Here is a 24,812-nt window from a genome sequence, read left to right as displayed (position 1 = left end):
CCCTCTTGAGCCAAGGAGGCTTCCAGCAACTGAGAAGACCCTCTAGGGTTCATGCTTCCTGGAGCCACCTTTCCAAAAGGCTCGCTGGGAGGGGCCTCAGGACCTGGAGACTGTTTGGCAGCCCATGTAGCTGTGCCGGGTCCCCAGGGCTGCGTGGGTACTGCAAGCTCCCTGTCCGTGTTAGAGTGTCTGGAGAGTGAGGACTTTCCCCCATTTTAGAGATGGGAAAATGAAGGCACAGATGGCCAACAGGCAGCCAGATCTCACCACCAACCAACAGAGAAGAGCTCAGTCAGACCACGGTTTTCTGAGCAATCTGCTGCTCTTTCTCTAATCCTGTTCTGATGAGCCTGAGTCTGCTCTGGTTCTTCGGAACCCTTGGGAGGGGCCATGCCAGTCTGGCGAGGGGTGTGGGGGTGCCCACAGGGAGGATGGTGCTGATGGGGGGGGTTACCTGATCCCAGAGGGTTTGACTGCTGCCAGGATGATCCTGCCAACATGACAGCACAGGCTTTGATAGAAATCGCTTTGCTGTCTACGGGGTTTAATTGGACATTTTAATTTGATTTCGCCGTACTCAGGTATATCCAGTTTTGTTGGAGGCTGTTTCCTGGAAGACAGTGGCCACTTCTGTGGAATCAGCTTTAGGGCTTCAGCGCAGAGTCTCATGGCTCTAGAGAGGCCATGGGGACATGGAGGAAGAAGTCAATGCTTTGGCTTCAAACAGACCTGGGTTCAAATACTGGCTCCGGCACTTACCACGTGACTTGGGGAAAGTCATGAAGCCTCGGGCACCCATTTCCTCCTCCGGAAGACAAGGCCAGCGGTGGTGGCCTCATGGAACTGGTGTGAGGACTGGGGGCACTGCACGGAAAGGCCCTGGCACTCGTAGGGGCTCTAGAGAGGGCTGCTGGGGATAGGGAAGATCGTAGCCTTGGTGGTCTCTCTGTTGTTGCCCTGGGGCCTGGGGCAGCCACCCTCTCCCCCTCTGGAGTTCCCTAACTAATTCTTTGTTCTTACAGCTCTTTGCATAGGTCCTGGTTATCAATCCCAGAATTCCCTTTCTTCTCTTTGAGAGCTAGAAGGGGTTTCAGGATGGGCATGTCTGAGGGCAGAGGGCTCCAGAGTGGTGCCATGCCTGCATTCCTTGTCTAGGCTCATGGCTCTGCCACGTGTGGCTTTAGACAATCTCGTTACCTCTCTGGGCCTCAGAAACGTGGATGCCTTAGCCTGGAGGACAGGGGTCGGGAAACTTTTTGACTGAGGGAGCCCTGAACGCCACATATTTTAAAATGTAATTCTGTGAGAGCCATACAACGACCCATGTACCTTACACATTATCCAATAAAAATTTGGTGTTGTCCCGGAGGACAGCTGTGATTGGCTCCAGCCACCCGCAACCATGAACATGAGCGGTAGGAAATGAGTGGATTGTAATACATGAGAATGTTTTGTATTTTTTTAACGTTATTATTATTTTTATTAAAGATTTGTCTGCAAGCCAGATGGAGCCATCAAAAGAGCCGCATCTGGCTCGCGAGCCATAGGTTCCCGACCCCTGCTGTAGGAGGTCTTACAGCTCTGCCGTGTGTGGATCCTGTCCTGAGTGACAGTCCTGGGTGTCAGTCCCGCGCCCGGGGGCACTGGCTGTTTTCTGCAGAGCCAGTGAGAAGCTGTGCCCCGTCCTCTTGCCTCCTAGGGCCCATCACGTGGTCTCGGACCCTCCATGGTTGATGTTCCCCAACTCTGTCCATCCTACAGATAGCAACCAATTGGAGCTTCCTAGGCACCTGACTCTGCCTTCAGTGGGCTCACGGGGATTAACGTTAGAGCCCCCATTTCTGTCAGCTCTTACGGCCCCACCCAGAGTGAACGTACAAGGGAAGAAAACAGTAATAATGTGCTTTTGAGGGGCAAGAGCAGGGTCCGGACAAGGCCTTGAGTGTCCCTTCAAACCTGACCCGGCTCTGAAACCTGACCGCCATGCACATTCTGCAGCCTCCATGGGAGTCGGGCGGTGGGCTGTCCCTGGCGGCTCGGCCCCTGCCAGACCTGGCCCCAGGGCTCCGTGTCTGCACTGAGAAGCTTGCTACAGAGCACCTTGGTTCTGAGGTCACCAAGAACCAGGCCAACCTAGGGCTGTGGGGAGCCCCAGGGATCACTTCTCCTTTTTCTCTTTGAACAGGTAAGAAACTCAGGTCAGAAATGGAAGTGACTTGCCCAACGTCACATAGGTAGTGAGTGCCCCTGCCAGGCCCTACACCGGGACTCTGTGATACCAAATGCTCTTTTTCCTTCACCTGGCTGACCAGCAGGGTCTCCCCTGCCACCCATCATGCTGCCCCACGAGGCATTTGAGGTGCTACTCCAGCAGCCTGACAGAAGTGGGACTGGCAGGGCCTGCTGCTGGGTGCCTTGCCTGGGGGCGCTGCAGTGCCCCCAGGGCCTGAACTGGCTCCAAGGGGCTGGGTGGGAAGTAGGGGGCCATTAGGACCCAGAGGCTCTCGGAGCATCCGCTCTGCCGGCTGCCTCTCTCAAGCTCACTGCAGTGGCTTCAGCAGCCTCAGTGAAGCATCAGCCGGAGGAGCTATCACAGGGAACCGGGAGCTGCTCAGCAAAGGTAGGAGTTGCCGACTAGGCCGGGAACAGGGGCCAGACCTGGGGCCTGGTGCTGGGTGCTGAGGGGCCCTACAGAAGGGTCGCTCTGAGTCCCAGGGACCAGCTCACCCTACCTTATGCCAGGGATGGCTCACAGGTATCTTGAAGGCAGTACTGGGGTGTGGGCATGTCCAAAGCCTAGCACCGTGGGGTTGATCTCCTGCCAACATGAGTACCCCCATTCTGCAGGCAGACAGGGTTCTCCATCTATCTCAGTCCGTGTCATAGAGATGGGTCTCCCGTGTCCTAGGAATGGCTCCTTTGGCATCCGGGCCGATGGGCAACTCTGTGTCCTGGGCGTGGGCACTCTGCTGGGGAGAGTTGTTGGTGACCCTGGAAGTCTTCCCTGGCTCAGGAGGGACACCCTCTAGTCTGGAGGGAGGCCAGGCTCGGGACTTTGGGATGGCAGCCCTGTCTCTGAGAAACAGGTGCATGACAAGCCCACCAACACCTCCGTGGCCTTGGGCTGGGCACTGGTGTGCATCTCGCATCCAGAAATGAGTATATCCTTAACTTGACCATGTCCTTGCTGGAGGCCCAGACCTCAGTCCCAAGGGTGGCCAAGCCTTCGGGTCCTGAGAGGTCCTGAGGGGAGGGGGGCGGGGGCGGGGTGCTGGAAGGAAGCTGTGGAAGAGAGCATCTGGGAAGGCGTGATGAGATGAGCGAGGGGAGGACCGAGGCCCTGGGCTTCCCCCTGACACTGGCCCACTCTCAGTGGGCCCTCCGCTCTCAGCTCCAGCCCACCGGCGTGGGCATGCCGGGAGCAGGTACATCAGGCCATCTGTTAGGAGGTCCATAGGAATCCTGGAATGTAGGAGTCAGTGTGGAGATCCTGGCAAGGCCGATGGGGCTAGGGAACAGAGACATGTCCAAGGCTTTCTTGTCGAGTGCTTTATTATGGCTCCCTGCCCCCCATCTCCACGTGGCCACCATGTTTGCTCCCGTCAGTCAGGGACCCCTTGGGTGGACCCTGCTGGCGGACTCCTGATGTCCAGGCAGACCTGGTGGGCCCCTACTCCTTCAGCCCCCAGGGCCTTGGAGCCACATCTCCTGGGCCCCACGCCCAGGTAGAAGCGCTGGGGAAGTCATCATGTGGAGAGTGCGGGGCAAGGATGCCTCCTCTCGTATTTCTTTCTGCATTTTTTTTTTTTTCTGGTAGACTGTCTTCTGAGAAGCTGATGTCTCCCCTTTGGGGCTCTCTTCACCTTTTCTGCAGCCTCTGAGTCTCTGTGGCCATTTTAAGTGGAAAATGAGCTTCCCGTTTTCCCTGGGGAGAGGCTCGTCTCTAGGCGGTTGTCCGGAGTCAGGGCGGCCTGGAGTCCCAGAGCCCGCTGCCCTTGCCGGGAGCTGCTGCTGGCACGCAGCTGACTGAGCGTTCCTGGAGGACGTACTGGCGCCAGGGTTCAGCTCATCAATTTGAGTTTGATTCAGTTCACAAAATTGCACTGAGCACCCATTGCCCACCTGGCATGCTAGCAGGGAAATTAGTGCCAGGTTGGTGGGAACGCCCAAAGCCAAGCACGGTTTGGGCTGTAACTCTGGAGGGGGATTGGGACCCATCTGCCCCACGCGGTCCTCCGTACTGCAGTCCGAGGAAGGATGGCTTCTTAAATGGAGCGACCACCAGGCCCTCTGTAGCCCAGGAGTCCCCCCCTTTCTACAGATGCAGAAATGGGGACCCAGGCACCTTGTGGTTTAGCCTGTCCACAGTGGGGTTCTCGCTCGCATACCTTAGCGCACGACACTGAGTTCATCTGGACTGCAGGGACGGTACATGGAGATGAGAAAGACTGACAATGACACTGGGCAACTTGTTTCAGTTTTATGCAAACTGAGCATGGGTCACGGGAAACAGGTCTGATCTACCATTTGACCAGGAGACACGAGAGACACGGAGACCCCAGACTTCCTCTCCCAGTCTCTCCCAGTTTCTTCTCAGCTTCACGCTCACCCAGCTTCATGGCCACAGCCATCGACCCACTCTCACACTGGACCCCTCAGATGCCTGCTTTTCTACCCTCCCCCCCACTGTGATGTGGTAACAGTTCTGGAACAAGAGGTCTTTGGGCCAGGGGTCCTCTGGTGGTCACCTCTGGTGATCAGAGATCTGGGGTCCTGGAGTATGGGAGGTTAGGGATGGCTCCTCTCCCACCTGCAGGGACATAATATTAGGCCATGAGCAGTTAATGAGTGGGCGGACCAGGGCAGCTTCCTAGTGACTTCTGCCCTTCCTGCTTTGGTAGTGGCGGCTCGGTGAGCTGACTGCCCAGCCTCCTTCCAACCGGGTGTTGTTGTTTTTTTAAATTTAATTTTATTTATTCATTTTTAGAGAAGACAGAGAGAGGCAGAGAGAGAGAGAGAGAGAGAAGGGGGAGGAGCTGGAAGCATCAACTCCCATATGTGCCTTGACCAGGCAAGCCCAGGGTTTCGAACCAGCGACCTCAGCATTTCCAGGTCGATGCTTTATCCACAGCGCCACCAACCGGGTGTTTTGTTTAGCTGTTCCTTCTTAACACTCCCAAAGTGCCAGCCCTTAGTCTTGGGGGGGGGGGTGTTCAAGCAGGCTACAGCACCGTCCATCCCCTTTTCAGGAGACCCCTTCCCAGTGGTAGCCCCAAAGCAGCAAGAGACATCTTTAGAGATAGTTTAAACTCAAGAACTATTGACTGAATGCTGATAAATTCTAGCCGCTATGGACGGCACCATCAAACTCAGCGTACCCAGACCTTGCCACTTACTAGCTGTGTGACCTTTGGTAAGTTACTTACCCTCTCTAGGCCTCAGTTTTATTGACTGGAAACTGGAAATAAGAATAATGTATACCTGACAGCGTGGCATGAGGATTAAAATGACTTAATATATAGAGTATGCAGGCCCTGGCTGGTTGGCTCAGCGGTAGAGCGTCGGCCTGGTGTGCAGGAGTCCCAGGTTTGATTCCCGGCCAGGGCACACTGGAGAAGCACCCATCTGCTTCTCCACCTCTCCCCCTCTCCTTTCTCCCTGTCCCTCTCTTCCCCTCCCACAGCCAAGGCTCCATTGGAGCAAAGTTGGCCCGGGCGCTGAGGATGGCTCCATGGTCTCTGCCTCAGGCGCTAGAATGGCTCTGGATGCAACAGAGTGATGCCCTGGAAGGGCAGAGCATCGCCTCCTGGTGGGCGTGCCGGGTGGATCCTGGTCGGGCGCATGCGGGAGTCTGACTGCCTCCCCGTTTCCAGCTTTGGAAAAATGAAAAAAAATATATAGAGAGAGTATGCAGAACAGGGCCTGGCACGTGGAAAGCATCATATAATGCCACTGCTTATTATTAGCATTTTTATTAACAAGTCTCACAGGAGCCTCCGAACGTGGTTGTGAAGTATTATTCCTTTAATTTTACAGATGCCTTTACGAGGACGCTGAAGTTCAGAAGAGTCACCGCGTTAGTACTTCCCAGATCTGGGACCGGAAGCCCAAGCTCGTGTTCTTTCTGCCCCCAGCAGCGCCTGTCGTTCTGAGGAGACAAGAAATCAGAACATTTTCGTAAATGACCTCAACACTGGGTACTGTCCCGGAGCTCAGCAGGACCCAGAGCAGGGGCACCAGAGGATTTAGAGTCTCGGGATAAGAGCACCTGGACAGGGAGAAGGGTATGGACAGCAGAGGAGAGAAAGTGGTGAAGAAGGAGCCGGAGACCAGGCAGAAGGTGGGGTGTTGAGTGGGCCAGGCTCCCCACCATCATGACAGTCGTCATGGCAGACCCGGAGCTGCCCCTCTCAAAGAGATGAGCGCCTGAGCCCTTGGGTTCTGGCCTGGCGCCCTGTCCCTGTGGCCCAGCCCCCGAGGCTGGCCCCAAGAACCTGCCTGAGGAACTCCAGCAGGAGGCGCCCTCTCCCCTCCCCCGACACACAGCACTGGGGCGCCTGGGCCTGGGCTGGCCACCCCAGGATCACTGGACTAGGATGGGGGATGGGCCTGTGACAGGAGGTGCCCTGGGCGTCCTCTCTCGGCCCCATGGAGTCCTCACCCATCCCCCAGTCATCAGGGAACTCTTCCACTCTGGGGAGGGTCCCGCAAAGCCCAGGTCCCTCCACTGCCAGTGGGGTCCCGGAGGCGGGGATGCAGGACGTGGCGTCGGAATCCGTGGCCCTCTTCTTCATGCTCCTGCTGGACCTGACTGCTGTGGCCGGCAACGCAGCCGTGATGGCTGTTATCGCCAAGACACCCGCCCTCCGAAAGTTCGTCTTTGTCTTCCACCTCTGCCTGGTGGACCTGCTGGCCGCCCTGACCCTCATGCCCCTGGCCATGCTCTCCAGCTCCGCCCTCTTTGACCACGACCTCTTTGGGGAGGTCGCCTGCCGCCTCTACTTGTTTCTGAGCATATGCTTTGTCAGCCTGGCCATTCTCTCGGTGTCCGCCATCAACGTGGAGCGCTACTATTACGTGGTCCACCCCATGCGCTATGAGGTGCGCATGACGCTGGGGCTGGTGACTTCTGTGCTGGTGGGAGTGTGGGTGAAGGCCTTGGCCATGGCGGCCATGCCGGTGCTGGGAAGGGCCTCCCGGGAGGAGGGCGTTCCCGGCATCCCTCCCGGCTGCTCACTCCAATGGAGCCGCAGTGCCTACTGCCAGCTTTTCGTGGTGGTCTTTGCTGTCCTTTATTTCCTCCTGCCCCTGCTCCTCATCCTTGTGGTCTACTGCAGCATGTTCCGCGTGGCGCGCGTGGCTGCCATGCAGCACGGACCGCTGCCCACGTGGATGGAGACGCCCCGGCAGCGCTCCGAGTCCCTCAGCAGCCGCTCCACCATGGTCACCAGCTCAGGGGCGCACCAGACTACCCCACACCGGACGTTTGGGGGAGGGAAGGCGGCAGTGGTCCTGCTGGCCGTGGGGGGACAGTTCCTGCTCTGTTGGTTGCCCTACTTCTCTTTCCACCTCTACGTTGCCCTGAGTGCTCAGCCCAGTTCGACTGGACAGGTAGAGAACGTGGTGACGTGGATCGGCTACTTCTGCTTCACTTCCAACCCTTTCTTCTACGGCTGCCTCAACCGGCAGATCCGCGGGGAGCTCAGCAAGCAGTTCGTGTGCTTCTTCAAGCAGGCTCCAGGGGAGGAGCTGCGGCTCCCGAGCCGCGAGGGCTCCATCGAGGAGAACTTCCTGCAGTTCCTTCAGGGGACGGGGTGTTCCACGGAGTCCTGGGTCTCCCGGCCCCTGCCCAGCCCCAAGCAGGAGCCAGCTGCCGTGGACTTTCGAATTCCGGGCCAGATAGCTGAGGAGACCTCCGAGTTCCTGGAGCAACAACTCACCAGCGACATCATGTCAGACAGCTACCTCCGCCCTGCCCCCTCGCCTCAACCAGAGTCATGAGGGGCCGCTGGCCACCTGGAGGGAGACCTGGCTGGGGCCAGCTGGGACTGCAAGGAACACCTTGTGGGATCTCCTTTTCCCAGCTCTCTGGAGCTGGGGCTGGGGTCTCTGCACACAGCTTTTGCTTAGCATTTTCTGGGTCAGGAGCAGAGCCAACAGGATGGACATGTGGCAGAAGCTTTGTATATGGCTATGGTCCTGGACCACGAGGGGAGGAAACCAGTGAGACGGTGGCGAGAGTCAAGGGTCATGAAGGTGAGCTGACTGGTGTCCTTTAACCAGTGATCTTCCCACTCTTCAGGAAGCAGGGGAACTCTCTTAAGACTAGGAGCTGGCCAGACCAGGTGGTGGCACAGTGGATAGAGCGTCGGATTGGGATGCCGAGGACCCAGGTTCGAGACCCCGAGGTTGCCAGCTTGAGCGCGGGCTCATCTGGTTTGAGCAAAAGCTCACCAGCTTGGACCCAAGGTCGCTGGCTCGAGCAAGGGGTTACTCGGTCTGCTGAAGGCCCACGGTCAAAGCACATATGAGAAAGCAATCAATGAACAACTAAGGTGTCGCAACAAAAAACTGATGATTGCCCTGGCCGGTTGGCTCAGCGGTAGAGCGTCGGCCTGGCGTGTGGGGGACCCGGGTTCGATTCCCGGCCAGGGCACATAGGAGAAGCGCCCATTTGCTTCTCCACCCCCACCCCCTCCTTCCTCTCTGTCTCTCTCTTCCCCTCCCGCAGCCGAGGCTCCATTGGAGCAAAGATGGCCCGGGCGCTGGGGATGGCTCCTTGGCCTCTGCCCCAGCCGCCCCGGAGGGGCAGAGCATCGCCCCCTGGTGGGCAGAGCTTCGCCCCTGGTGGGCGTGCCGGGTGGATCCTGGTCGGGCGCATGCGGGAGTCTGTCTGACTGTCTCTCCCCGTTTCCAGCTTCAGAAAAATACCAAAAAAACCCAAAACAAAACAAACAAGAATAAAACAAAACAAAAAAACTGATGATTGATGCTTCTCATCTCTCCGTTCCTGTCTGTCTGTCCCTATCTATCCCTCTCTCTCTCTGTCCCTGTAAAAAAAAAAAAAAAAAAAAGACTAGGAGTTGGAGGATTATAGGGCAGCAGGCCAGGTTTGAAGTTATTCTGGGGACCCTTTAGGGGGCTATTTCACTTTTCAGTGTCATTGTCCAGGGCAGTAATTGCACCTGAGCAAGGTAAGAAAGTGACCCGTGTCTTCTCGTCTTCCTGCTAGGTTTAAAAAGAACTATTACAGCCAAGTGTTTTGATTTGAGTAGGTAGTTCTTTTTCTAGCTTTAGACTTGAGGCCCAGCTGAACAGATGCAGTCCTTCCCGAGTTTGTCCAGAAGCAATGGGGAACAGCAGTCGGGGCACACGGGGCGGGGAAGCGGCCATCCGGGAACCGCCCTTCTCCTCCACGGCTTTGTCCCTCTCCCGCACCTGCAACTTCAGGCGTGGGGGTTTCTCTCAGCAGAGGCGAGACTAGGACAGGATGGCTTTTTCTCCTTGTCTTTTAGGATGAAGAAGTGGGGAGACTGGGGGTTGGATGGCTGAAGGTAGGGGTTAGCATTTGAATTGCTAAGGTGGCTGGATACGGAGAGGCCAGGTAACCACCCTCACCAATAACACTGTAAATCTTTTTATTTTTGTCTCCTAGGACTGGCCTCCCTGGTCTCTCTCATGGCAGTGACCCACCTCCAGCCCCATGGACAATCCGGTTCAGAGACTAAGGTTCGGAATAGGTCAGGTGGGGTTTCCATGGGCCATTAAAAACCTCTCTACTCCCATTTGTCTCTCAAAACTAGCTTCAGACAAAGACAAATCTCTCTTCCATCTGCAGCCCTGGGGTGGAGAGAGAACACAGGAGTGGGCCTCAGCTGCTCACTGACTGAGATTGTAGGAACTGTGGTGTTCGCTATTGGTGGTGGTATTTCCGAGGGAGGGGAAATAATTGCAAACTGGACAGGACATCCACCAGGGGCTACTTGTCCATCTGCTTCCCGCAACTGAATCAGGTGACATTACAGGTCTGAGGCAGGACCAAGAGGGTGGTGTGGTCTGTATTTTAACAAATACCTGGCTCACTGAGCATCAAAGGGGAAGATGGCTTGGTGGGAGTGGGCTAGAGTCTCCCTTGAACAGCCAATAAATACTTTTTATTATAAAAGTTATACTGATATCAACATTGACTCCTTCAGTTCAATTCAGTGCACCATAGTTGAACACCCAATATTATCTGGGTCCCACACAGAGGATGTGAAGTCACTGTCTTCAAGGAGTTTAGTCTAATTTGACCAAGTACCTTGTATTTTTACAGAGCCTCGCACCTGGTAAAGCACTAAAGACTTGTGGGCAAAATATACTGGAGAGCATGTTCATGGTTCTCACTCCTAAGTTCAGTTCGTTGCAGCAAGATATCGACATGGAGGTTTCTTGCCGAGTGTGGAAAGTGTGCGGATTGTAAATGAAACTCTAGTTGAAAAAAATAATTAAGTGAAACTGGGCAAAGAGCTTTCCCCCTTTAGATCTAGGAAAATCTCCAGGTTTTTGTCTTCCTACCACTAGACTTACTGGATCCTAGCGCCTATTACATTGAGGAAATCCCTTAAATACTCTGTACCCCCAGGAGTCTTTTGTGATTGCAAAACATACTCTCCTCCCTCTTCCCTTTTAAGAGAAACTCCTAAGGGTGGAATCTCATTCCTAGGCAGGGGAACAACTTCCAAACGTCACTGATCTGCTAGTAGGCTCTAAGCATTGCCAGTAGGTGGCAGTGTGAGTCCAGTGGAAATAGAAAGAAAGGGGGAAGAGCGAAGACCGGAGGGCATTCAACCTGGTCTGGCAGCCATTTTGTTCATTTGTCTTTTCCTTTGACTTTGCCAATCAACCCTTCCTTCCCATACATCAAAGAAGAAAACCTTAAGAGCAAGGATAACTCTAATTCAGGCTGAAATTTCCTGACACTGTGATCTCACTGGTGTTTATTACAGAATTGGACATACTCTGGTTCGTTAGCCATTTAATTTTCCCAGAATGGATAATGAAGGAAATAAAAATTTCTCTTCTATATAGTATGCTAAGAACTTTCCTAACAGTTTCTGCCATGACCACCTTCCAGGAGTTTGCTAGCTGCCAGGATTGCTCAGCAAAGTTCGATATGTCATTCTTAGCTGTGAAAGTTGTTACTGGACAGACTTTGACCTCCCTCATCCACTGAAGAATCTGCAGGTTGAGACAACCATCCGTCAGTTCCTTCTTCTTGCACCCTGGCGGTGTTGGAAGAACTCAATCATACATGAAAACCTCCCGTTGTCAGGTCTCCCCAGATACATCTTACAGTGGCATTGACAGAAAGGGGGTGAATTTGGGAGTCAGACTGATCTACTTACTCACTGTGTGGACTTGGGAAAGATGCTTAACTTCTCTGAGCCTGTTTCCTCATCTGTAAAAGTGGGGAGAACACTACCTACACCTACCTCACAGGGTTGTTGTGAGGATGACACGTGCAAGCACCTAGTCATACCTGGCGAACAGGTACACAATAAATGTTGGTTTTTCTTCCCTTTCCTTTGCCCTTTGTCCCCTTACGTATTGATTATGGAAAAGCAGTCCCTTTCATTCTAAGTTTTTCCACACTTTGAAAACCATATTAAGTGGTGGGGGTTGAGGCTGTTTAAGGTGGCTCTTATGAGGCTTTTCTAATTATTGAATCATTGCCATATAGACTTTCCTGTTGGAACCTCATATTCTAAGATTTAGATTGTATTAGGGAAACGATTTTTAATAGTGTTAGGGAAAGACTTTGGGGGCTACAACAGGTATGGTGAAGAGTATTTGTGGGACTAGTGGGAGAAAAGATACTTTGGGGTCACTTTCACGATAGTACCCAGGAATTTGAGTGAAAAAGGCTATCAGCACGGGGCTTTCATAGGGGATTTACTACTTTTCAAGTGATGCTAGAACCGAAAGGCGAATTTGACTCTAATTTCCCTTTTTGTGTGGTATCGCAACAGGAAATTTTAGGAGATTCACAGGATGCATTGGTTTGTTTGGGGGTGTGGGACTGAGGTTGCTTAATCTTGGTACAAGTCCTAAACCCTCAAAACAAAACGATCTGTGAGCTCTAAAACGGGCTTACACTGGGTAACAGCATGAAAATCTTATGGAGGACCTAACTACACGCTTACCGTTCAGGTAGTATCAGCTAGCGATTTCAAGTGGCCCTTTGCCAACAACCAAGTAGCTAGGCAACTATCAAGCCCACAGAAATCTGCACGAGGGCCAGAGAGCAGAAGGCGGTGGGCCAGACATGGCAGAAAGGGAACGCTCAAGTCCTAGTCTTAGTCGGTCTTACAGATCTCAAATGTGAAGCGTGGCCGGGACCTAGGCTCTGTAGTTTGCCTCCATCCCAAAGATCTAGCTGAGTAGACCCCGGGTTTGGCCAGTGAGAAATTCCCAGCAGAAATTCCCGTGCGGGTTGTGGGCTTGGAAATTCCCCCGCAACCTACCCTCATCCAAAGCAGAGCTGTGTGACCTTAGGAGGGCGCCATGAACTGATGAAGCCAGTTCCCGTTTTTTCTACATTTATCCAATTAAGACAGCCGAAAACATGAACGGGAAAGGAGTCTAATACCGAGCAGGGTGATGCAAGTTGCACACAGAACCTGGGTAGTCGGCGGAACCACGGTGGGCTTCGTCTCCCTCCCCGTACTTCCGCTTCCGGTTGCACCTATACTACCCGAGCTAGAAAAGTTCCAGCGGTAACGGCCGCGGGGCGTTGCCGGAAGTGTCGTAAACGCCGGATATCCGGTCTCCCCGAGTGCTCCAGGACCTGACCGAGAGCGCCGCCGCCCAGCAGTAGACGTCGTCTAGGCCAGTCGAACCGTAGTCTCCGTGGTGTGTGAGTGAGTCCGGGCCCGGTCCCCTCTCCCGCCGCCGCCATGGGCTGCACGTTGAGCGCCGAAGACAAGGCGGCGGTGGAACGGAGCAAGATGATCGACCGCAACTTGCGTGAGGACGGAGAGAAAGCGGCTAAAGAAGTGAAGCTGCTGCTACTCGGTGAGGGCCTGGGGGCGGGGCTGGCGGGGCTTTCGGGAGCGCCTAGGCACTTGGGGGTCTTGAGGGGGTCAGGCGGGGCTGGTGGACTGGACCCCGAAGGAGGATGGAGGGCGTGACGGGCATGGGGTGTGGTGTTGGGTTGGTGGCTGAGGCTCCGGAGGGCGTGATGAGGGGGTGCGGTTTTCAGGTTGTACGAATTAGGCTAGAGAGGGTGTGACTCCGTGCTGGAATTACATTTAACGTCGACAGTTGGCCGTGTGGAGAAATAGGACGTTGGGAGTGTGTTAGGTACATAGGAAAAGCTCGTAAAGGAAGGGAAGGATACTAGGGAAGTTTCTGCAAGGGTTTGGAGGACGGGATAGCGTGTGTTGGGCTTGCGAGTTTGGAGTGTACTGATACTTGATGACACGGTGGAGCTGGGTGGCTTGAATGATTAACGTAAAGAGAAGTGCTGGCCAGAGTGGTCACAAAAGGACCCTGTCATCTGTTAGAGGGTGGGCACTTTGAGCTGTTCATAAGGGGGGAGAACCCTGCCTTATTCAGTAACATAAAGGTGTGTGGTCGAGCCAAATGACAAGTTCTCAGGTATAACGGATAAGAGCTTGGTTGCAGTGGCTGTCTATACTTTTCCACCTTTTTCTATCATTTTTATTCCCTTAAGGTTTTACAACCCCTTTCCTCGTTTTTATGAAGGGGAGATGGTGTGAGCTGAGGGAATTTAAGGACTGCCTTGCTTGAGGCTTGTGACAAAGGACGTAGTGGACATAAGTTACACGTTGGCAGTTGCTGAATAGTTGTTGGGGATGATGTGCAGTGGGAATGGAGTGATCTTGTGATAAATTATGTAGTTTGACATATACCGTAAAGACTTGGACAGACTTCTCTGAGCTTTTTATCATTTTTGCTCTCTTCAAATTAAAAACAGTGGCTTCAGGATTATTGTTTATTTTGCCCCACATTCGTTTTAAGTGATTTTTAGGTGTAGTCAGATACATTTTACTTGGTTTTAAAATTTACTGGTTAGAGGCTCAGTAACCCTACCAAGTAAGTACCCTAGCATCAGCTTACCAATAAATCCAGCTACATTTTTGCACTAGGAGTATTTTCTAGGTATCTGTTGGAGAACAATACGTAGGATTAATGCTTTCTGTAAGCAGAACTTGACTTTTTATTTCTATTTTTTTTATTGATTTATTTTAGAGAGACAGAGGGAGGAAGGGGCGGGGGAAGCATTCATTTGTTGTTCCACTTAGATGTGCATTCATTGTTTGCTTTCCTATATGTGGCTTGACCAGGGATCAAACCCACAACCTTGGCATTTCAGGACAGTGCTCTAACTGACTGAGCTAACCAGCCAGGGCCTAGAACTTTGCTTTTGAAAACTGTTTTTTGAGAAAAAGTTGCTTTAGGAGAGGTGCTACATCATAGCCTAATTTTGTACTCTAAGATGTGCCGGGTCTCTTCACGTTAGCCTGTTTGGTGGTTTGTAGATTGCAGAAGCCTTGATTATGGCTCTTTGGATGTAGGGGGAAAGTTATGCATTAGAGCCTGAGCTTTCAGTTGGAATATCTGATCTTTCAGAAAGCATGGATTCACATTGTACTTCTAGACAGACACTCTGTACAGCAAGTATCATTTGTTAAAGAGCATGGGCACAGGCACCTCGTAGGTGCTCTTTACTGTTAAAGACATTGCTCCGTGGGGCCTTTCAGGTGTGTGATATAGACCCCAATACTCAAGACATTAACATTGTCTGTATTGATCAATTGGCTATAGAATTAAAGGTGTATCCCATCTTCTGTGAATGTTTTGATTTAGGTTGACTATCAGAGGTCCCCTCAGGATATTAGCCTGTTGTAATACAGCTGTAAACTGTGAGCTTTTCTTCCAGGTGTCAGGATTTGGCAGGCAGAACCTGGGCAAGCAGAACTTGTCCAATGTCTACCAAAATCTCTATTCAGGACTTTATGAATAGTGCATTTAATTAAAAACAAAATGAAACTCATGATGACTTAGGGAGCTTCAAAAGCAGTAAGTAAAATTCTAAGCACTAACACACTTGCTTTTACTTTTTATCAATTTCATTGTTTTAGGTAAGATTTTTAAATAATCCTGAGCAAGTTTAATCAACAAATTCCAATAGGTTACAGATACAGATGCTTTTTTTTAAACCATATCCTAATGCACATATAAAATTCAAGTTTTTAAGCAAAATGCACCCATCACAGTGTACAAAGAATTTTCTTTTTGCTGTAGAACACTTCCTTGGATGTACATGAACATGACTTCGTCACTGTGAAGCTATTGGATGTAGTCTAGGTTGAGATCTGTTTACTTGTCTGTCCTGGCACATAATAGGTGTTCATTAACTATTACTGTATTTTCTTCCTTGCAGGAATGTAGTTTTTTAGCATAGTGATTAACAACATGGGCTCTGAAGTCAGACTGTTTAAAATTCTAATTCCCATTTACCAGCTATGACCGTGGGAAAGTTATTTACACAATTTCTTTCTACCTCAGTCTCCTCATCTTTAAAATGGAGAAAATAGAGGTACTTCGTAGGATTGCTGTGAGGGTTAAATATAATAATGTGAAGTAGAACACAGTGTGGTACACTGTATTAACTCAGTGAATATTACTGTTTTTTGTTGTTGTTAAATCAAAAATTTACTGATTACGGGTACTATGAAATTCAGATTAAGAAATTATTGTGGGCCAAATTAGTTAAGGAAGGCTTCAGTACTACAATCCTTTGATTACCTTTGGCTTGAATTTCTTTTAGCTCTGTTATTGGGAGGATCTTTTTTTTTTTTTTTTTTAATTTTTTACTTATTCATTTTAGAGAGGAGAGGGAGAGAGAGAGAGAGAGAGAGGAGAGACAGAGAGAGAGAAGGGGGGAGGAGCTGGGAGCATCAACTCCCATATGTGCCTTGACCAGGCAAGCCCAGGGTTTCGAACCGGCGACCTCAGCATTTCCAGGTCGATGCTTTATCCACTGTGCCACCACAGGTCAGGCATTGGGAGGATCTTGATATTCCAAATTAGTGTTTAATCATAATACTCTGTAGAAAGACAAAGTTAAATTTTGCAAAGCTTCTCAACCAGAGTGCAGCAAACATGATGTCCTACAAGTGTGCCGTTTAGTTTAAAATAGTTTTGAAATTTTAAATCACTTTTATAATTTTTTATTATATCAATTGAAATGATATTTTTGGTATGATTTCTTCTGTAAACTTCCTGAATTTGGTATTGAAAATATTTCATTTGGAAGGTTTATGACAATTAGCATTTAATATCATCTGTAGTTACTTTGTTTTAATTTTCTTTTTTATAAAACCTTTTTTTTTCTTCTTTTTTTTTTCTGAAGCTGGAAATGGGGAGGCAGTCAGACAGACTCCCGCAGACGATGTTCTGCCCCTCTGGGGCGTCGCTCTGTTGCATCCAGAGCCATTCTAGCACCTGAGGCAGAGGCCACAGAGCCATCCCCAGCGCCCGGGCCATCTTTGCTCCAATGGAGCCTTGGCTGCGGGAGGGGAAGAGAGAGACAGAGAGGAAGGAGAGGGGGAGGGGTGGAGAAGCAGATGGGCGCTTCTCCTGTGTGCCCTGGCCGGGAATTGAACCCAGGACTCCTGCACGCCAGGCCGATGCTCTACCACTGAGCCAACTGGCCAGGGCCACTTTGTTTTAATTTTTATGTCATAATTTTATAATATATAGAAAGTATGTATTAATTTTACCAAGCTTTCCATCTTACCTTAATGAGCCTCACAAATACTATCATTTTCAGTGTGTGCCATGACGTGACAAAGTTGGGAAGCACTGGTGTAATCGACAGGAGCACTGCTTTGGGAGTCACGTAAAACTGAATTCAGTTCCCACCTTCATTTACAAACTGTGAGACCCAGAGCATGTAACTTAGCCATATGAGTCTTAATTTTCCCTTCTATAAAGTGGGGACGGTGATGCCTACTTCATAATATGAAATGACGTGATATTTGTAAATGCTTAGCAAACAAACAGTAAATGGTAACTCTTATTGCAATGATGTTTGTGAAATTTGTCATTTTTGCTACTTTTTCAAGGGTGTTTCAGCCAGATGTTTGATTATTCTTCAAATATTAACATAACCTTTTTAAAGATCTTCAAGGAATTTTAATATCAATCTTCTGTAAGTATTGCATGATTTACTCCAGTGCTACATCCAGATTTCCATTTCTTGATAGTGCCCGTTTGCAAATCCTGACAAAACATAATACAAGATGAGGTTGATGTTTTGGTTAGGATGTTATCAGTGGTGGCATGGCAAGACTTAAGTTGCATTCAGAGAATTGGAATCATTTAATTCACTTATATCTTGTGTTATACAGTCGATGATTCACATTTAAATATCTGCAGATCACTGATTGAATATGTTATTGAAAATAAGGCAGTCTTTTGATAAATACCATATATATTATATTTGGATGATATTTTTTTCAAATGTTTGCCATTATTTGGCATAAGATTCACAGACAGTTGTTAAATTTCTTGTGAGGATGAATCTAGTGTCTGAGCCAAAAAAAAGAACAACCAAAAGACTGCCATAAAAAGTAGAAATTCACATACTAAAAATAGGCCTTTTTTAAATAAGCCCTTACTATTCTTTGTGTCCTGTTTAAATGCATTCAGCATTCTTTCTGACCGTGTGGTCCTTTTCAGGAATTATAAGATTGTAATCTTCCTTGAATAGGCTAATTCTGTAGTGATGACAGAGAGCAGGGTGCTTAGTACTTACTAGATTTTACAGAGCATGTAGCCTTTTAATCAGGGCTGCATCATTGTTTCTTCAAGAATAACTTTTAGCCTATTAAACTTACTTGCACTATTACAAAAAAGTCTGAGTTTTTTGGCTGTTGTCTCTAGCAAAAGCGGTTCCTCTTTTAGAGAAGGCTGGTGAAACCCGGAGAGCGAGCGCCTTGCCCTGTTCCTCCCCCCGTGGCGCTGAGCTGCTGCACCCCTAGTTTCTTGGAAAGGAAAAGGGAGTGGATGGATCTTGGCAGGTACTTCCTGTTTGCCTTCAACCCTCTTTTCCTTTCTGGTGTCTTCCTGGTGTGTGTGTACCCCTTAGGGCTCCAGAAGGTCTGTGGCTTTAAAAATGTGTGGTCTTCAACCCTCTTTTCCTTTCTGGTGTCTTCCTGGTGTGTGTGTACCCCTTAGGGCTCCAGAAGGTCTGTGGCTTTAAAAATGTGTGGTCATAGGCATTCTCTGGGCAGGGGCGTCTCAGATTCCGTCGGGCTCTTCTCCCACAATGCCCCCCACCCTCCGTTCTGTAGTCCCTCACTTGGACCGGAAGATCGGTAGCTGTGCGAAAATGGAATGTTCAAAATGCAGAAGAAAAAACCTAGACACTGGAGAGTCTTTAGTTCCTCTTTTAGAGGACAGTTTTTGACTTGGTGTTTTTGAGAAATCTGTTTTCTGTACTTCAGATGGCTCATCTTTCCCGTTTCTCCAGTGAATTAATGAACTATTTACTGGTTGCCACTGACCTCACGTCAGTAAATCTGATGCAGAACTTACCTCCCCACTTCACTTCTCTGCCCCAAACCCACCTATTGTGAACATTCCTTTTCTGGCTTCATCATTCTAAAAACCGTCTTGGCTGAAAACAGAACTGTGTTTTAACTCTTCTCTTGCTCTCATTATAACCAGCTAATTGCCAAGTCCTGTGACACAGTTACCAGATTTTGGGAGTTCATGGACCAGTAAAATTAACTTTTTGTTGTTGACTTAAAATTCCAAAATTTTCTTAGTAAATACATTTTAAAACTATCTCGAAGTACCATCTGTTATGATTACTGTTTGGTTCTCTTTCCTCCATGAAACCTTTTTGATGTTCTGAATTGGCTGTGTCTGCGGCCATACCGCCTGAACGCGCCCAACCTCATCTGAATTGGCTGTGATCTGTCCCTCTGGTTATTTGTATACTTAGCTGCTCATAACAACATTGTCCTTGAGGGCTGAGAGAACTAGGAATTTCTCCTCTTTGTATCTGCCGTAGGACCTAATATACTGCTAAGGTGTTTTGTCCCTAAGGAATAGAAACTTACTTATATTTCTTCCAATCAAGGATGAGTTTATTGAAAGGACGCAGTGGGCAGCTTCCTAGGCATCAGCCAAGGATAGGTAAGAAATGAAACAGAGGCCCTGGCCGGTTGGCTCAGTGGTAGAGCGTCGGCCTAGCGTGCGGAGGACCCGGGTTCGATTCCCGGCCAGGGCACACAGGAGAAGCGCCCATTTGCTTCTCCACCCTTCCGCCGCGCTTTCCTCTCTGTCTCTCTCTTCCCCTCCCGCAGCCAAGGCTCCATTGGAGCAAAGATGGCCCGGGCGCTGGGGATGGCTCTGGCCTCTGCCTCAGGCGCTAGAGCGGCTCTGGTCACAATATGGCGACGCCCAGGATGGGCAGAGCATCGCCCCCTGGTGGGCAGAGCGTCGCCCCTGGTGGGCGTGCCGGGTGGATCCCGGTCGGGCGCATGCGGGAGTCTGTCTGACTGTCTCTCCCTGTTTCCAGCTTCAGAAAAATGGAAAAAAAAAAAAAAAAAAAAAAAAAAGAAATGAAACAGAGCCAGGTCGCATGCACATGGATTGTGATACGTACCCTTGTCCCCCATTTCTCCTAGAGCAGAAGGGTCATTTGCTCTGCTTTGTTGGTAAGTCACCTCTTCAGATCAGCTTTCTCTGCTCACTTATGACTTCTTTGCCACCCCCAGTTTTCAGCTTTCGCTTACTCTGACACTTCTGGCTCACACCCTGCCTGACCTGGTAGTTCAGGTGTTTCATGTCATCTGACTCCAGTTCCCAGTATCCCCATTTCAGGTTCCTGGGAAGGAATATCAGATTGGCCCAGCTGTGTCAGCTGCTCACTGCTATCTGATCAGCTGTGGAGGGAATATGGCAGGATTTATTAGGTATTATGAGTTCCATAAGGCTGACCCTTTCAAAGAGTGGGTGAGTCAAATTCTCTATTAAAAAGTCCTGGATAGCCTGACCAGGCATTGGCACAGTGGATAGAGCATTGGACTGGGATGCCGAGGACCCAGGTTCGAGACCCCGAGGTCGCCAGCTTGAGCACGGGCTCATCTGGTTTGAGCAAAAGCTCACCAGCTTGGACTCAAGGTCGCTGGCTCGAGCAAAGGGTTACTCGGTCTGCTGTAGCCCCACGGTCAAGGCACATATGAGAAAGCAATCAATGAATAAGGTGTTGCAATGCGCAACGAAAAACTAATGATTGATGCTTCTCATCTCTCTGTTCCTGTCTGTCTGTCCCTCTCTATCCCTCTCTCTGACTCTCTCTCTGTCTCTGTAAAAAAAAAAAAAAAAAAGTCCTGGATAGCCTGACCAGTGGTGGTACAGTGAATAGAGTGTTGACCTGGTCCCAGGTTCAAAACCCCGAGGTCACCAGATTGAGCACAGGCTCACCAGCTTAAGCGTAGATTCATCAGCTTGAGCATGGGATCATAGACGGATCATAGACATGACCCCATGGTTGCTGGCTTTAGCACAAAGGTCACTGGCTTGAAGCCTAAGATTGCTGGCTTGAGCAAAGGGTCGCTGTCTGGGCTGGAGCCCTCCAGTAAAGGCATGTATGAGAAGCAATCAGTGAACAACTAAAGTGCCACAACTATGAGTTGATGCTTCTCATCTCCCTCCCTTCCTGTCTCTCTCTCTCAAAAAAACGATGGATAGAGAATTAATGATTACCAGAAGACAGTCCTATCTAGTAGGCATTCATTAAATACAAGTAAAATTTAATGGAATGAGATGGAAATGTGGAAAAACTAAACATATCTCTACTTTAGTTTTTCATTAAATCACAAGAATATGCCTGCTCATTCTCAATATTAAGTTGTCATTTTGTATGGTTAGGAGATGTCAGTAAATTTAACTTAAGGTAGAGTACACAATTTTAAACTCCCATTATGAACACATCCAACTCAGGATAGTTAAGGTCACCTGAATTTAATTACTTTAATTTTAATTCAGGAATTAATTTTCTGAAGCATATGATCAGTACAGGGTCTGTGCATCACCATCCCTGCTTTTTCCTGGCTGTGTTTCTCCTACTGTTTCTATGAGCACCAGAAAATTGTCCAAAGCTAAGGAAAGAGGTCAAACAGACTATTTTGCTCCTTGTCAATAATTTTGCATAGAGGATTTTTTTTTAGGGAGTAGGTAAAAACATTTGGCAAAGCACATTCATCATAGATCTGAGTTATCATGCCTTGTCTTACATTTAGTTCATTTAGTGTGGTTTTATTAGGAGTTAGGGGTCATCGGGGAAAGTGAGGAGGAAAAGATGCTTTCAGTACTTAGGAGCTAGAATGTTAGCTATAAAGACAAAAAATAGAAACGTAGATCTCATAAGACGCTAAATTTGTTCACATTACTGATGTTTATTTAAAAATTTGTTTTTTAAAACAGTATACAGTAGGCTAACACTAATAAAATCTCTTTGAACTGTAACTCAATTCGGAAATAGGAGGTACCATGCAGTATAAGGCCTGGAAATTGGGGATCAGTCCTAGAGTCTGAGCTTCATTTTCCTTGTTCGGCATAATGAGGTCTGATTTCAGGGGTCCTTTGTGAAGTTAATATTATCAACCAGATGGAATATTTTAGCAAGTTATGAAGAGGGCTATTTTTGCATTATTAGTTCTCTAATTCTTGAGTTTAATTGAACTTAATTTAACATAATAAAGCTGTTCAGGAAGATAGTTAAAAACTGAAGTTAGGCACTGGCTGGTTGGCTCTGCGGTGGAACATTGGCCTGATGACGTGTGGAAGTCCCAGGTTCGATTCCCAGTGGGGGCACACAGGAGAAGTGATCATCTGCTTCTCCACCCCTCCCATCCCCTCTCCCTTCTCTTTCTCTCTCTCTCTCTCTCTCTGTTTCTCTCTCTCTCTCTCTCTTTGTCTTCCTCTCCTGCAACATGGCTTGAATGGTTGAGCAAGTTGGCCCCAGGCCCTGAGGATGGTTCCATGGCCTTGCCTCAGGTGCTAAAATAAAATAGCTGGTTGCAGAGCAGCAGAGCAGTGGCCCCAGAAGAGCAGAGCATTGCCTGGTAGAGGGTGAGTCCAGGTTTGGCAGTCTGTCTTTCTGCCCCCCCCACCTCTCACTTAGAAACAAACAAAAAAACTGAAAGGCATACCATATTTCCCCGTGTATAAGATGCTTCCATGTATAAAGATGGGCCTGAAATGTGAAAAAAAATGTATTATGTAAAGTTACTGAACTCAAGTTTTATTCATCATAAAATTCATACAACTCCTCATCACTGTCAAAACTCTCAACCTCGTCTGTGTCTGATGATGAATCACTGTCTTCAACAATGAGTGCAAAAACAAGTGCGAAAAAGCAGGAAATGCAAGTAAAAACATCTACAACCACTGTATAAGATGCACCCAGTTTTTAGACCCCAAATATTTTGAAAAAATGTGTGTCGTGTACATGAGGAAATACAGTAAATGACATAAAGTGTCCATAGTGTAAATCAAGGGTCCCCAAACTTTTTACACAGGGGCCAGTTCACTGTCCCTCAGACTGTTGGAGGGCCACCACATACAGTGCTCCTCTCACTGACCACCAATGAAAGAGGTGTCCCTTCCGGAAGTGCGGCGGGGCCGGATAAATGGCCTCGAGGCCGCAATTTGGGGGCGCCTGGTGCAAATGGTCAAGAGAATATAAAGAAATTATTCTCTTTTTTTTCTTTTTAGTCTTATAAATTGAGTTGGGAACTTCCCTATTTCTTCTTTCTAAAATAGTTTGAGATGATCTATTCCTTTAGGGTTTGGTAGGAATCAAAATGTAAAACCATCTAGACCGCTCTCTTTTTTGCAAGAGGATTCTTTTAAAAATAGAAATTGTTCTAATATTTAATTTCATCCTCCAGCTTTTTAACTGTCTTAGTTTTTGGTATTTTTTTTTTCAGTGTTTAGCAAGTTAGAATTATCTTTAATCCTTTATCTATCCAGGCTATCCTGTTACCTGCTTAGCAATCATCTGTATCATTTCTGTAATTCAAGCTGCTTGAACTGAATAACATTGTGTTAGTATCACTGTTTAATTGTTCTGTTTGGATACAGTGCTCTATGTAAATGAAATATCCTATTTTCCATGTTTTGCTATTAAGTTATAACAGAAATTAATATAGCTGATGGAAACTAACCAAAGAAACATACTAAAAAGAACAAATTTGTTTACTTTCTACCTGAAAAATGGCCTAGTCTTTGAGACAAGGGTCAGGAGGATCTAGACTTTAGACATGAATTTCCTTTCCTTTGCTTGACAGGTTAGACCTGAAAGATACTGAAAATTTTTTTGGGTTTTTTAAAAAGATTTTTTTTTTTTGTATTTTTCTGAAGCTGGAAACCGGGAGAGACAGACAGACTGCCGCATGTGCCGACCGGGATCGATCCGGCACGCCCACCAGGGGCGATGCTTTGCCCACCAGGGGGCGATGCTCTGCCCCTCCGGGGCGTTGCTCTGCGCGACCAGAGCCACACTAGTGCCTGGGGCAGAGGCCAAGGAGCCATCCCCAGCGCCCGAGGCCATCTTTGCTCCAATGGAGCCTTGGCTGCGGGAGGGGAAGAGAGAGACAGAGGAGAGAGACAGAGAGGAAAGGGGGGTGGAGAAGCAAATGGGCGCTTCTCCTATGTACCCTGGCCGGGAATCGAACCCGGGTCCCCCGCATGCCAGGCCGACGCTCTGCCGCTGAGCCAACCGGCCAGAGCCAAAAGATTTTTTTATATATCCATTTTTTAGAGGGGGGAGAGAGAGAGGGGGAGGGAGTGGGGGGGAGAAAGAGAGAGAAAGAGAAAGAAGTGGGAGAGGAGCAGGAAGTATCAACTCCCATGTGTGCCTTGACCAGGCAAGCCCAGGGTTTCGAACTGGTGACTTCAGCGTTCCAGGTGGACGCTTTTATGCATTATGCCACCATAGGTCAGGTGATATGAAAAGTTTAAGAGGGATGTTAGCTGAGGTATCATTGTGCTCTGTGTTTGGTGCCGGGAACCTCTTTTTTGTCATCAAGTCTACTCAAATGGGTTAATGTTTTTAATATTCATATAAAAAGTCTTAGTTTTTTGAATGATGTAAGTATATTACATCTAAAAATTGCTTAATCCAAAGGTTTTAGTGTTCTAAATTTTTTCTAGCTGCTCATTCAATTTGCAGCTGTAGAGTCAGGCATGTCTCACCATGATGAAAGCATACACTCTATTTGTATGTTTATATTGTGCTGTATTTCCTGCTTTGTCCATGTGGCCTGATGTTAACACTTATTACACTGGCGACACAGGGATCATTTAAATCAGACTTCTTTAAAATTCACAAGGTGGCTTGATTCTTGGTGTCTTGTAATTTTCCAGTAATGGTTGGGTTTTGAAATTAAAATAGTATTCCATTGAATTCTAAACCTTATGGAAATGTTACACTGTATGTGGCTTTCTGTTTTAGTCATGTATTGATATCCCTAGTTTTTAAAGAATCTTATTAAATGGATAGTGTTGTAAGGAAATGGATTTTACCTAGGATCTTGGAGATTACATTTTATGAATTACTATAAATTACAGAAGGATTGGTTTAGAGTGGCATACTTTTTTTTTTTTAAAGATTTTATTCATTATAGGGAGGGGAGGGGGGGGAGGAGCAGGAAGCATCAACTCCCATATGTGCCTTGACCAGGTAAGCCCAGGGTTTTGAACTGGCAACCTCAGCGTTT

General features: G+C 48.6%; 2 protein-coding genes across 4 annotated transcripts in view; both read left to right on the top strand.

The window, feature by feature from the left end:
- Positions 1 to 6,155: 6,155 nt before the first annotated feature.
- GPR61 (G protein-coupled receptor 61) lies at positions 6,156 to 10,915 on the top strand. 3 transcript variants are annotated; one of them, XM_066247622.1, is made up of 3 exons: positions 6,156 to 8,256; positions 9,656 to 9,729; positions 10,316 to 10,915. In XM_066247622.1, the coding sequence occupies exon 1, from the start codon at positions 6,649 to 6,651 to the stop codon at positions 7,999 to 8,001; it is 1,353 nt and encodes a 450-aa protein (XP_066103719.1). In that variant the 5' UTR covers positions 6,156 to 6,648; the 3' UTR covers positions 8,002 to 8,256; positions 9,656 to 9,729; positions 10,316 to 10,915. The 3 variants fall into 3 exon arrangements, with proteins under 3 accessions (XP_066103719.1, XP_066103718.1, XP_066103717.1); XM_066247621.1 differs by having other exon boundaries at positions 9,656 to 10,013; XM_066247620.1 differs by having other exon boundaries at positions 9,656 to 10,915.
- Positions 10,916 to 12,809: 1,894 nt separating this feature from the next.
- Positions 12,810 to 24,812, top strand: part of GNAI3 (G protein subunit alpha i3) — a 43,104-nt gene continuing 31,101 nt past the window's right edge. The window contains exon 1 of the mRNA XM_066247624.1: positions 12,810 to 13,056. Within this exon, the coding sequence (XP_066103721.1) occupies positions 12,939 to 13,056 (118 nt within the window). The 5' untranslated portion in view covers positions 12,810 to 12,938. The remainder of the gene's footprint in view (positions 13,057 to 24,812) is intronic.

The sequence above is a fragment of the Saccopteryx bilineata genome, chromosome 11, assembly GCF_036850765.1.
Source record: "Saccopteryx bilineata isolate mSacBil1 chromosome 11, mSacBil1_pri_phased_curated, whole genome shotgun sequence".
Classification (NCBI taxonomy): Eukaryota; Metazoa; Chordata; class Mammalia; order Chiroptera; family Emballonuridae; genus Saccopteryx; species Saccopteryx bilineata.
Note: the sequence above shows the minus strand (reverse complement) of the source record. Positions and strands in the feature narration are given on the sequence as shown.

Bases quoted from the DNA above. Each gene is read 5' to 3' on its own strand.
- GPR61 (XM_066247622.1), top strand. From the start codon at position 6,649: ATGGAGTCCTCACCCATCCCCCAGTCATCAGGGAACTCTTCCACTCTG.